Source organism: Microtus ochrogaster, unplaced genomic scaffold, assembly GCF_000317375.1.
Source record: "Microtus ochrogaster isolate Prairie Vole_2 unplaced genomic scaffold, MicOch1.0 UNK1, whole genome shotgun sequence".
Lineage (NCBI taxonomy): Eukaryota > Metazoa > Chordata > Mammalia > Rodentia > Cricetidae > Microtus > Microtus ochrogaster.
In genome coordinates, this window is record NW_004949099.1 from 30,608,908 (window position 1) to 30,622,658 (window position 13,751).

General features: G+C 40.4%; 1 protein-coding gene across 1 annotated transcript; it reads right to left on the bottom strand.

The window, feature by feature from the left end:
• Positions 1–6,686: 6,686 nt before the first annotated feature.
• On the bottom strand, positions 6,687–7,619 carry LOC102001680 (olfactory receptor 6M1-like). The gene has a single exon (XM_013352948.1). It carries the CDS (start codon positions 7,617–7,619, stop codon positions 6,687–6,689), a length of 933 nt encoding a protein of 310 aa, XP_013208402.1.
• Between the last annotated feature and the right edge of the window lie 6,132 nt (positions 7,620–13,751).

The window sequence follows — 13,751 nt, forward strand, 5'->3', positions numbered from 1 at the left end:
CTCCTCCTCCTCTTCCTCCTCCTCCTCTTCCTCCTCCTCCTCCTCACCTTCTCCTTTTCCTTTTCTATCCCCCATTCTTATAACCTGCTGAGTCCAATTAGTGTTGTACAAACATGCACAAGGCTATGGGGCCATCCACTGGATCATGGGAAGGCTACCAGTGAGCACAGTCTCAAAATAACATGGTTCCACCTTCTCCTGAAGCTGTCAGCTGCCAAAAGTTCCCTGCAACAGACGGGGCCTGGGGAGAGCCTCTCCCATTCATGCCAGAGTTGAGGCTGGCATATGCAGGCAACCACAGCTGCTGGGAGTTCATGATTGCAGCAGCCCTGTCATTGCAGAAGACAGCATTGCACAGCTCCCCTCCCTATCATCCTGCTTTTACATTCTTTAATCCTCCTCTTACAGTGTTCCCTGAGCCCTGGGTCAGATACAGTCTCCCTAAAAATTCGCAACTTATGTTTGTACTTTCTAATACCATGGTATTTTCAATCCCATATTATGAGTTAGGCCATGTGATTTTTTTTATCTTTATGTTTCTGAATTATTTCTCTTACTGGGCTCTCTCGATTCAACCACATCCAAAAGATCACATTGCATTTTAATGCCTGAATATACTCCATTATGTACATAGGCCATATTTTCTTGGTCTGCTTTTCTGCTGGAGATGTGGTGGTTGTGCATTTTGGTGATTGTTCATAGTGCTGGATAAAACAGGAGAAATCACTTTTCGCAACAAGTTGACTTCATTTTCTTTGGAACTACACCAGCCAGTGTAATTCTTAGCCCACTGGTAGTTCTGAGTTTGTGAGGTACCCTTCACATTACTTTCCATAATGCTTATTAAAATGTCTGTCTCCACCCACAATGGAGTTCTCCTTCCTCCACATCTTTCCTGGCACTTGTCGCTTTGGTCATAGCCAATCTAACTGTACTATGAAAATACCTCATTGTAGTTTTGATTTGCATTTCTTTGATAGTTAATTGGTGATATTGAGCAGTTTTTGCATCTATTTCTTATCCATGTTTTCTCTGGATACATCTTTTAGGGCCACTTTTAAACTGGGTTATATGGAAATGTCTTTGTGGCATAATATTTAAGTCCATTAGAGTAGATATGGGTATGTGGAAAGAAATAGGAGGCCTCGCTTCATTTTTCTGCATATGGATATTGACTTTTCCTGTCATTATTAAACAGACTACCGTTTTCCAGATGTGTATTATTCAACTTTGTAAAGAATTAGTTGGCTCATTTCTAGGCTCTCTCTCCTATTCCATGTTCTTTGACTATTGTGATTGGTTTATTCAAAAGGGCTATTACCAATAATTGCCTGGAGAGCAATTGCCGGATCAGATGAGATAAGAGGTCACTTTGACCCCGTTTCCCAGGGGCTGAGTCAAAACATACATGTGTGGGTAATTGTTCAGGAACTGAGACAACATCTTAAAGGTTATCTTGTCCCAGTTTCTGGAGTACATTCACAAAGATTTAGGGAAATGGAAAGTTCCCATCATTTCAGTAGCTGTTAGGTCCTTGGTTCCTAGTGGGAAGCGGGAGCATTCCTGCTGAGATTAAGAGGGCTCAGAATTGTCAGAAATGGCTTTAGAGTTGTCTTAAAATTTTACAAGGTCAAAAGAAGTTTATTAGATCTCCTGGAATTGGAGTTTTGTATGGTTATGAGCCACCATGTGGGTGACGGTAATAAAACCTGGGTTCTCTGTAAAAGCAACAATCTCTTAATTGCTGAGCCATCTTTCCAGGCCCTTGTTCATCCTTTCAAACAACCTGCTCTTAGGTTCATCTTAATACTGTTTTCTTTGATTCTATTTCTTTCATTTCTTTTCTGATTTTTGTTGTTTCTTCCTGTCTGCTGGATTAGGGTTGGGTTTGTTCTTATTTTTCCAAATTCTTTTGTTTCTTCCTGTCTACTGGATTAGGGGTTGGGTTTGTTTTTATTTTTCCAAATTCTTGAATTGTATCGGTAAGTCATTTATTTGTGCTGTTTCTGACATTTAAATACAGGCTCTTAGAGCAAAAAAATGCCTTGTGTAGGATTTCTTTGAATGTGTCCCAGATGTTTTGTCAATTTCACTTAATTCCAAGAAATTTGAATTCCTTTGTTGATTTCTTATTTGACCTACGCATCATTCATAAATGTACTATTTAATCTTTACAAATCTGTGTACTTTCTAGAGTTTCATCTGTTGTTGATTTTAAGTTTTGCATCATGAAAAGAAAGGCTATGTGGGATCATTTTTTTCTGAATTTGTTAAGTTTTTGTTGTTTTTCACGATATTATCTGTTCTAGAGATTCTTCCATGAGTTGCTGAGAAGAATATATTTTCATATTCTGTAGTTTCTTTAGATACATGATGTCATTTATTTCTGATGTTTCTTTTTCCCAGATAACCTAAGTATTGAAGAAAGTGGGGTATTGAAATCACCTGTTGTGTTAGTTTGAATGCGAAGGCCCCCATAATCTCATAGGGAGTAGCACTATTAGGAGCTGTGGCCTTGTTGGAGTTAGTTTGTCACTGCGGAGGCAGACTTTGAGGTTTTCTATGCTCAGAATGCCAGCTGGTGGGTCAGTCAACTTCCTGCTGCCTTGTGGTCAAGATGTATCGTCACCATCTGCCTACACACTGCCATGCTTCCTGTCATAATGATAATGGACTGAACCTCTGAAATGGTAAGTGAGCTACCCCAATTAAATGTTTTCTTTATAAGAGTACTGGGGTCATGAAGGCATAAGTCACAAACAATGCCACACCAGTTTGGAATTATGATTATTAGGGTGGTATTTATTTAAAGGGGAAAAAACTTACAGATCGTTGTCTCTGACAACAGCCCTCTGCGCAACCAGGAAGGGAGTCTAGTCACCGGCAGAGCAGGAAGTGAAGAGAGAGAGGAGAAGGTAGTGGCCACTTTTTTAAAGGGAGAAAGACCCCGCCCCAATGGGCTGGTATCTCAGCGGCTATAGGCTGGAGGAGGGGAAGGACCTTCCGCAACAGGGTCATGGTGTCTTTTCACAGCAATAAAAATTGAAGCTAAGACACCTACTGTAACTAAGGTGGATTTTATCTGTATATTTAAGTCTCATGTATGCTTTTTATGATATTGGGTGTTTGATCAAACCAGAGTCTGATGCATACGTGTTTAGGATTACAATGTCTTCTTGATCAATTGTTTCCTTGATTATAATAATGTGTCCTTTATTTCTTCTGATTAGTTTAATTTGAAGTCTATTTTATCAGATGCTAGGATATCTACAAATACTGGTTTTCAGATCACATATTTTTGCTGTCAATTTAAAGTGGAGCCTATCATTAAAACTAAGAGTAGTTTCTTGTAGACACACAGAAAGAAGGGTTTTGTTTCTGTTGATGAGCTACTCTATGTCTTTTGATTGGTGAATTAAGTTTACTAACATTCAAAGTTATTGAAGGGCATGTGATGATTGCATTATTGTTTGATACCTCTTCCTCTTTGTAGGAATTGTAGCTTCATTTCCTTGCTTTGTGTAGTGTCTTGGCTATGCTTTTCCCTCTCTTCAGTCTGAAGTGTTGCTTCTAATATTCTCTGTAGGGCTGGTTTGATGTACATGCATTCTTTTGAGCTGTTTGTATCATGGAAAGGTCTTCTTTCTCCTTCAACTATGGTAGATAGTTTTGCTGGATATAATAATCTAGGTTGGCATCTGTGGTTTCTTAGAACTTAGAATACATTCAAAGCTCTTCTGGATTTTAAAATGACAATGGAAAAATGATCTGTTATTCTGATAGACTTCCTTTTTATGTGGCTAGTGATTTTTTCTGTAGCATCTTTCATTATCTCCCCTTGGTTTTGTATATTTAGTGTTTCAATTATAATATGCAATGAGGAGTTTTTTTCAATTTGGTATTCTGTATGCTTCTTGTATTTTATGGGTGTTTTTATTCCTTTATTTGGGAAAGTTTTCTTCTATGATCTTGTTGACAATCTGGTCTGTGGTGTGACCTTGGATTCTTCTCTTTCTTCCATGCCTATAATTCAAAGCCTTGGTCTTTTTGTGGTGTCACACAGTTCTTTTGTGTTCCTCTCATATGTTTTTATTTTTACAAAATTTTCATATTCTTTGCTTGAGTTGTCCAATTCCTCTGCTTTACTTCTCAGTCATGATATTTTACCACCTGCTTATCCAGTCCATCCCTAGGGCTTTCCCCCAAGGATTTTAAATTGAATTGGTTTATTAAGTTTTTCAATTCCATCTTAATTTTAGTTTAAACCCCCTTCAATATTTCTATGTCTTTAGTGAGTTCAACTTTTAAATCCTGTATTGTCTTCATCATCTCCTTCAGGGGTATATTCAAGGTTTCTTTGAAGGTGTAAGTCACAAACGATCCCACACCAGTTTGGAATTATGATTAATAGAATGGTTTTTATTTAAAGGGGAAAAACTTACAGATCACTGTCCCAGACAACATCAATCTGCACAATCAAGAAAGGAGTCTAGGAGCCAGAAGCAGAGCCGGAAGCAAGAGAGCAGCTGAGGGCAGTTGCAGCTTTTTTTAAAGAGAGAGAGAGACCACGCCCCAATGGGCTGGTATATCAGCGGTAATGGCTGAAGGAGCCGAAGGAGCTCTCGCAGTATTTCTTGAATATCACACTGACATTTATTGTTAATTCTCTCTAACGCACTGGTTTTTGTGCGTCTTCTATAAAGCCCTTGAATTCTTGGGTTTATGATTGTTCTTTGAAACTCTGTATCCTGGATTTCATCTAGGTCATTCTCATTAGAGAACATTCCTATAGAGCTAGGTTTGAGGTGGGACACACTGTCTTGTTCTACTATGTTTTGTGTGTGTGTTTTTTGTGATGTGACCTAGACATGTGAACTTTCACTGGACATGTGTCTGGGGTAAACATCTAGCTTACCTCAACAGGGGCCATATGACTGGAGTGTACAATACTATAGGAGCTGCTAAATTTGGTCTAGGTCTGTTAATGTGGAGATGGGACATGGGTAGTCTAAGGTCAAGGGAGGTCACCTGGTAGCACTGGTGTGTGAGCTGAGATTTTGGAGCTAGTGTCAGGCCTGAGATTGTAGAGATGGTGGTGGCAGGCTTGGTTCTGGGGGGACAAACAAGGCAAAGCAGAACATGGTTTGTGTGTTCAGAGACAGATCTGGGAGCATGAATATGGTGTGGGCAGGCTTCATTTTAGGGGACCCACAGGTCTAAGCCAGTGCAGAAACTATGTATCTGGAGTTTGTGAGTTTGAGCTGTGCCTATGAGTTTGGGGTAAAATATGAACTTTGAATTATGACTTTGAAGGCCAATCAGGAACCTAAAGGAATTTTATAAAATTTTATTTGTGGTTATATAATGATTTAGTTCAGCTGAAAGAAAAGATCTAGGTAAGGTGCCCTCTTTCTGTTATCACTGAACTCAGGTGACTAAAGCAGACATGGGTGAAAGTCCAACCCAACCTCACAGTGAGATCTGATTTCAAAACAAACAATAATCAATCATAATCTTTTCAGAGGTATTTCTTCTGAAGATGAGACAAACATATTATATCCTGAAAATTGGGGATAAATGCATGAAAAGTTAAAAACTGAGCCACAGGCTTTAAAATAGATTATCAACTAGAAGGTAACTGTAATTGAAAACACAATTCTACCAGGAAGTGCAATCTCTAATTGGTTTAAATTATTTTCATTAATGACTCAAAGCAGGTAAACAACTCATATTCTACACTCCTGAATCTGAAGAAACTCCTATGAATGAGTATTAAGTATGACCCCCTTCCAACCAACTTATATACATTTTTCTTAGTAACAGGTTCATCATAGAAATCAGTAACAAATAAATGAATAACAAAAGATAAAATAACGGGCATGGGAGGCAGTAGCCATTTTGATATTTTAGAGAATGAACTGAGATCCCGAACAATGTATTTCACTTTTGCATTGCAATGAGGCATCCATGTACAGTTGAGTCCAGTAACAAGAGGAGAAACGGAGATGATGTACATTGTGACATATATTTTACAAGACAGAGGATCGTGTTTCCTTCAATAGTCATGGAGGGAACATGGGCAAAGCATTGGTTATCTTCACTAATATTTTCAAAGCTTCAATTCAAATAAAATCGCTAATTGTTTTAGTTATTTTACCGTCATTGGTAAATAGTTATTATTTCCTCTAAAATAATATTAATTTATGGAAGACAGCACAATTTAAATGGTATAGTTCAATATATTTCAGGAATTTCAAGCACACAGTTCCTATCGCTTGAATGAAAAAGTTCAATGGATTTTGCAATCAAAGTCTTTTGCCATGATTGTGAAGGCGCACACCTTTAATCCCAGCACTCATGAGGCAGAGGCAGGTGGATTTCTGTGAGTTTAAGGCCAGGTTGGTCTACAGAGTGAGTTTCAGGACAGCCAGGGTTACACAGGGAAACCCTGCCTTGAAAAATAAACAAAAGTCTATTGCCAGGAATTCGTGGAATAAAGAGAGTGGATTAGGCACACACGCTGCATTGAAATGTCTCCATGAGCCAGCAAACAGCTGTATTTTATGGAGATATTTACACGGAAGGCATGTGGATTATGTCATTCTGATCTGCTAAGGCTTGTGCACTTGTTAAATTAGAGAAATTTTTTTTTGATAATTTCCACCCCAAGAACACATAATGTTTTCTTACCTTGACATTTTTATTCTGCACACAGCCTCCCTCAGAGCCCGGTGGACCTGCTTGTTGCGCAGAGTGTAGATGACAGGGTTCAGAAGCGGGGTCAGCACTGTGTTCACGAGAGCAGCCGCCCTGTTGGATTCCAGCCGGCTTGTTTGCCTCGGTTTCACATAAATAAACACGCAGCTGCCGTACATGAGAGAGAGGACGATGAGGTGGGATGAGCAGGTGGAGAAAGCTTTCTGTCGCTCCCTGGCTGAGGGGAGGCGCACAATTGTGACGACTATGCCGCTGTACGCAACGATGGTGACAACGAGGGACGAGAGAAGGATAAACAAAGCAAGGCCAAAGGTCAGAGTTTCGGCAGATCTGGTGTCTGAGCAGGAGAGGTGGATCAGAGGGCCAAGGTCACAGAAGAAGTGTGGGATGACATGGGGACCACAGAAGGATAACCGGGACACCTTCACTACTACCCAAGTGATAAAGGCGAAGGTCACAGCAAGGCAGGCCGTGATTAGGAGGGGGCAGGTCCTCGGGTTCATGATGGTGGGATAATGCAGAGGCTTGCAGATAGCCACACACCTGTCCACTGACATCACGGCTATGAGAAGGAAGCCAAAGGCCCCAATGAATACAAAGACAAAGGCTTGTACAAAACAGGCAACAAAGGAAATTGTTTGCTTCCCTAAAAGAAATATAGCCAACAATTTAGGAATAACAGCACTGGTAAAGCAACACTCAAAGAAGGAGAAAATGCCGAGGAAAAAGTACATGGGGGTTTTCAGATGGGCACTGGTGCAGACGACGGAGACGATGACCACATTGCCTGTGATGGAGGCCAGGTATGCCAGCAGGTGCACTGAGAAGAGCAGCCTCCCCAGGTGCTGGATAGCAGGAAATCCCTCCAGGGTAAACTCCTGGACAGTTGTCCCGTTCCCCATTTCTACTGTCTTCACTTGTGATGAAGAGATCACAGAGAGCAGAGATGTTCTCACAGTGCACACAACCAGGTCACTCAGCAGCCTGTCCAAAGTGTGGTGACGATTAAATATTGATGAAACATGTTGTTCTCTTTGCTTTTGGCCTAAACCTATGTGTTTATGACTAAGTGTAACTATACTATCATAATTATTGGCTTATTGCTCTTTGATTCAGCCATCATTACTGTCACCTTTATAACCATCGCCACCACCACTTACACTGCTATCCTGGCCACCTGGAGTCAGAATTCCTCTTTGTCCCCACAACATCATGAGTATTAGAGTCTTGCCACTCTGCCTCACCAGGAGGAGATCAAAAGTGTCAGAATCTCAGAGAGGTTGGATAATATAACAGAGATATCAAAGACTGAATTCTTATTGCTTTTCAAAATTCCTGCTGATTCTCAATACTATGACCAAGTATTTTTAATGTATTAAATTGCATTTATTTATTGTTAGCTTAACTCACATTTGTGGAGGTAAGAGGACAATTTGCAGAAGTCGGTTTCTTCTTGCACCTTATTGGTCCTGGAGATCAAATTCATTCCATCAGGCTTGGTGGCAAATACCCAAACTCACGAAGGCAATATTCTTTATGGGAAACCTTTATATCTGACCTTGCTGCTTCATACCTTTCTCTTTTGTGATCCCACATAACTGAGTGTAAAATTATTTGTGTTCACTTATACCAAGAATGAAAATCTCCAAAAACACAGGACTAATATATCTTTGATGATTTCTCCATAAAAACGTCCAACTGACAGTCTCTCCAATGTATGTGACAGATACACTCTACTGACCCCACGTTCTCATCCTTCAGATAATAGTAATGGCGTATGGTGGACCTAAGGACAGTATGATCCTTACACTAGATCTATTCCAGCACAACCAGAAGGACACTGAGATGACCGGACACTAGGGACATCACTGTTGCAGTGTAAATCAAAGTGTTAACCTTGTTCTTCTGGGCTCCACCCTAACACATAAGATGCTGGTGGTGGTAGTCTTTCAAAGCATTAACCTTTACCCATAGCAGTGGTCCCAATTGTATCATCCTCTCCCCCATCTCATCTGAGTGCCGAGTTCCTGGAATCAGGGTGTAATTTGTGTCTGTCCCATACTGTCATGGCCAAGACCTGAATGTACTGTTTACCTCGCTCTTCTTCATGCTTCAGGACCTGCGGAGCAGCCTAAAGAATATTCTGGCACACTGCTCGCCTCTCGGGTGTGCAACTGACCTTTCTGCTGCATAGCTTTCTCCTTTGTAACCCCACATCACTAAGCGCAGAATCATTTCTGTTTGGTTACACCAAGACCAAAAATCTCCAAAAACACAGGTCCAATATGTCTTTGATGACTTCCCCACAAGGATTTGGTCACTGGTATGAGGTCCCCAGCCAGGGATCCGGGTGCTCTCAGAGCTTGTTATGAGTGGAAGGAATACGAAAGAAATGTTATGCACAGCTAGGCTCCCTAGAGACGTCTAATTGGTCACTTTTGAGAACAAGAGTTATTGCTGGAACCTTGTTTCCTGTCTGGGGTGACAGGTAGTGCGTACCGCCCTCTGCTGAGACTTTTCTCTCTAACTCCCTAAGGATTTCTCAGATCTCAACTTGCAAAGTTTCTAGTTATTTGAGGCCGAAGTCCAGACTTACATTTTCTCTGTGTGATGTGTATACTGAGACCAGAGCAAGGTACCAAGTGCAAACGTGTGATAATAAGGAACTGGTCCCTGCCTTTTGTTTTTGTCAGGCTTATGGAGATGATACAGAAGGGAGATGTGCAAAAGAGAATGGATTTCCCCTTCATCTGTTCACCTATGCATGTGATAATTACATTTTAATTATATTTTATCCTGATAAACAAAGAATTAGAGGAAATTTGCATATATAAGGTTAATATACATGCATATATGGGCACTAGCAGCTGCTTTTTTTTATCATCAGAATATTTTCTTTCCTAGCCCAGCCTCCTTAAAGAGGGAAATGCAATCCCTTGCTTCTCCACAAGGATAAAGGGAAGATCATATATCTCCTAGCACCTAAAACCTACCTGATCCTTTACTGTGAGTGTGTGTGTGTGTGTGTGTGTGTGTGTGTATGTGTGTTACAAGGAGTGGGCCCCTTGTTTGCCTGGGCTGCTTGGCTAGCTTACACCTGAAATAACCACACAGAAACTGTACTAATTAAAACACAGAGAGTCTGGATTATCTATATTACTGTGTTTTTCTTTATTCAGTAACCAATGAAAGCAACACATGAACAGAAGAGCCTCCTACACCATGTGTGTGTATTTGATGCATAATAATTGTATTGCTGTTTGTGTGTGTATTTGATGCATAACAATTGTATACATTTACAGAGTACAATGTGACATTTTAGGATATCCACACAGTATTTCTATGGTCAGGTCAGAGTAGTTGACACATATTTTACTTTGTTTCCTTGTGCCCAGATCATTTAAAATCTTGTTGAATGTTTTGTAATCCTCAATGAATTATTTTTAACCATAGTTACCCTTCTGTATAAACAAGAAATGATTCTTTCTGTCCAACTGCTCTTCTACTCTAATTAAGCATCTTTGACCTGCCCTACCCTTCCGTCTGTTGTGCTGCTGTCTGTTACTTGGTTCCTTAAGTCTGTGAAAGCAATGTAACAAAGTGCTTCCACATGCTAGTGAGACGTGGTTTCTCACCTCTCGGTGCCTGTCTTATTTCACTTAACATAATATACACATTTATTCAAGCCACTAAACATTTCATAATTTCACCTTAGTGGCTGACTAATTGATCACCAAATGTATCTGTAATGAGTGAATCCCCTTGTAATTAATAGATGTAGGTAGATATTGCTGAAAGACACATGAGCCACAGGAGGGAGAAGCTGCTACTTAGCAACCTTTGGTCTGTGGGCTGTTTTTCTTGGTTACCTCAGGTTTGCTGCTGGGAACTGGTCTCTCTCTATTCCTGCAGCCTGTGGCTCTATGGTAAAACCCAAGGACCACACATTTTCGTTACAAGATGTAGAGAAGCTGGAACTAGAAGCATCCTTCCTGCTAGCTAGCTTCTGTAGTTCCAGAAGATGCTATACCTACAATTGGGAGGAAAGGGCATCTACAGTCTTAATGAACTATAAACCCAATGAACTGAAATGCCACTCTACCATGAAAGAAGTGCCCACTGGTGGCATGACTGTTATGGGAGAGTCAACAGTTACTGATTGATTATGAGGCCTACTCCACAGGAGAGAATTTATACCTGGTACTGTTAACCCAGTTAAAAATATCCATGACTAAGGCAGAAGGTCTTATGACCTAGGGAGGAACTTACTGTTGTTGTGTAGCTAAATTAACACATTTCCCTCCCCCTCCTCCCATTCCCCTCCCCCCATTCTCTTCCCCCTCCCTCTCCAGTCCAAAGAGCAGTCAGGGTTCCCTGCCCTGTGGGAAGTCCAAGGTCCTCCCCCCTCCATCCAGGTCTAGGAAGGTGAGAATCCAAACAGACTAGGCTCCCACAAAGCCAATACATGCAGTAGGATCAAAACCCAGTGCCATTGTCCTTGGCTTCTCAGTCAGCCCTCCTTGTCCGCCATGTTCAGAGAGTCCAGTTTGATCATATGCTCCATCAGTCCCAGTCCAGCTTGCTTTGGTGAGCTCCCATTAGATCAGCCCCACCGTCTCAGTGGGTGGGTGCACCCCTCGTGGTCCTGACTTCCTTGCTCATGTCCTCCCTCCTTCTGCTCCTCATTTGGGCCTTGAGAGCTCAGTCCAGTGCTCCAATGTGGGTCTCTGTCTCTAGCTTCATCCATCGCCAAAGGAAGGTTCTATGGTGATATGCAAGATATTCATCTGTATGGCTATAGGATAGGGTCATTTCAGGCTCCCTCTCCTCAGCTAGCCAAGAACCTAGCTGGGGACATCTCCATGGACACCTAGGGACATCTCTAGAGTCTAGTCTCTTGCCAACCCTAAAATGACTCCCTTAATTAAGATATATACTTCCCTGCTCCCATATCCACCCTTCCTCCATCCCAACCGTCCCATTCCCCCAAGCTCCCCGCATCCTCCCCTTCTCACTTTTTTCTCCCCATCTCCCCTTACTCCCCCACTCCCACCCCATGTTGTGAGGTGACATCTTGGAGATGTTGTTTGAAGCTGCCATCATCAACCCAATGTTACAAAGTCAAGGCAAACATTGCAGAAGTTTTCTTCAGTGTTCCTATGATTTCCACAAATGAATAAAAAGACCAGCTGTTCCTAAAATATTGGCCCATTCTGCTTGAACCCATGCAAACCTAGACTTCTGCTTTGTAACCTCTTGGCTTCTTTTCTTAAAAATTGGTTGATAAAGTACTAGATTTCAAAAGGCATGTATGTATCTAACATACCTGACCATATCCCTCCCCTACCCCCCCCCTCCTCTTCATAGTACCCTTCCCTCCTCTCCCTACCCCTGCCCTCCTCCTCATTGTATCCTCCTCTCCCTACCCCTGCCCTCCTCCTCATTGTATCCTCCGCTCCCTACCCCTGCCCTCCTCCTCATTGTATCCTCCTCTCCCTACCCCTGCCCTCCTCCTCATTGTACCCTTCTTCCCCCAGGGAGTTTCACTGCTACTTCCATGTCATACATGCACATATGTTTTATGCATAAAACCTAATTTTAAATACATGAAATCTTTGTATAAAATATAGAATCTGAAAAAAATAGAAAATAATATTTGTCTTCCTGTGTGTGGATTAATTTATTTCACACCAGAATCTTCAGTTGTAATCATTTTCCTGTAAATAGCATAATCTCTTCTTCTGTACAGTTTTTGTGCCACAATCTGTTTATCCTTTCCTGTATTGATGGACATCTAAGTTGGTTCTATGACTGTTATTGTGAATAATATTGTAATATATATTGACACACTAGTATACTAGTATCTCACAATGATTTCTTTCTTTTTTTTTCTTTTTTTTTTCTTCCTTTGGTTTTTCGAGACAGGTCTTCATTGTGTAGCCCTGGCTGTCCTGGAACTTGCTCTTAGACCAGGCTGGCCTCAAGTTCAGCGATCCACCTGCCTCTGCCTCCCCAGAGGCAGGGATTAAAGGCATGTGCAACCACCACTCAAATCACATTGATTTCTTTTACCACAGAACTCTGGAGGGTTCAAGGTACTTCAAGTTATTTGCAAAACTTGTGGGGAGGTGTATCCTTAGATCTATTACACAATAATTTTTCTGATATTTGTCACTGCCTAGAGACCAATTTTAGAAAGAATTCTCAGTGTAATCTTTTAATATATTATTATATCAATATACATAAAATGATCCATATTTTTGACAAAAATATTCAAAAATTTTGCATGAAAAATTTAATTACATTACAGAAATAAAATAAGGCATACCAAAACTCAATCAGAAGATTCATAAATATTTATTTTTCAGCTACATAATAAGTCAAGGATATATGTTATATTTTAGGAAAAAATATATGATACCATAAAGGTTGAAAGCAAGACGACAGAAAGATTACATTTTGTAAATAATTACTATAAAAACAGCTGGTATGGAAATGACAGTACTGGTACTGAATTGAGTTATATTCTTAGGCAGGAAAAGAAATATATATTGATCCTAGTTTGATATCATGTAAAAATCAAATCGGGAAATAAAAGAAAACAAATCCAAATGTTAAATAGATCTAAAATAAGTGATTTAGCAACTTATTGTTCAAAAGAAAATATTGTAGAATATATTTTATTAATTTTTCTTTATTTTATTAAAACTTTTAATTGAAATATAATTACTTCACTTTCCTCTTTCCATGCCCTCCTTTCAACCCTTCTCATTTCACCCCACCTCCAAAACTCCCTGTACTATTATCCTTCTCAAATTCATAGCATCTTTTTTATTTTTCTTGTTACACATATACATATGCATAATTATATAAATATAACCTGCTGATGTAGTAATAGGAGCAGCTGGGCTGCGTCCCCAGCACCCCACTGCTTGCAAGGCTAGCTTTACCCGAAATAATTACATGGACACTGTATTCTTTTAAACGCTGCTTGACCCATTCTCTTCTAGGCTAATTCTCACATATTAATTTAG

Excerpts from the sequence above, each read along its gene's own strand:
- LOC102001680 (XM_013352948.1), bottom strand. The coding sequence starts at position 7,619 with ATGGGGAACGGGACAACTGTCCAGGAGTTTACCCTGGAGGGATTTCCT.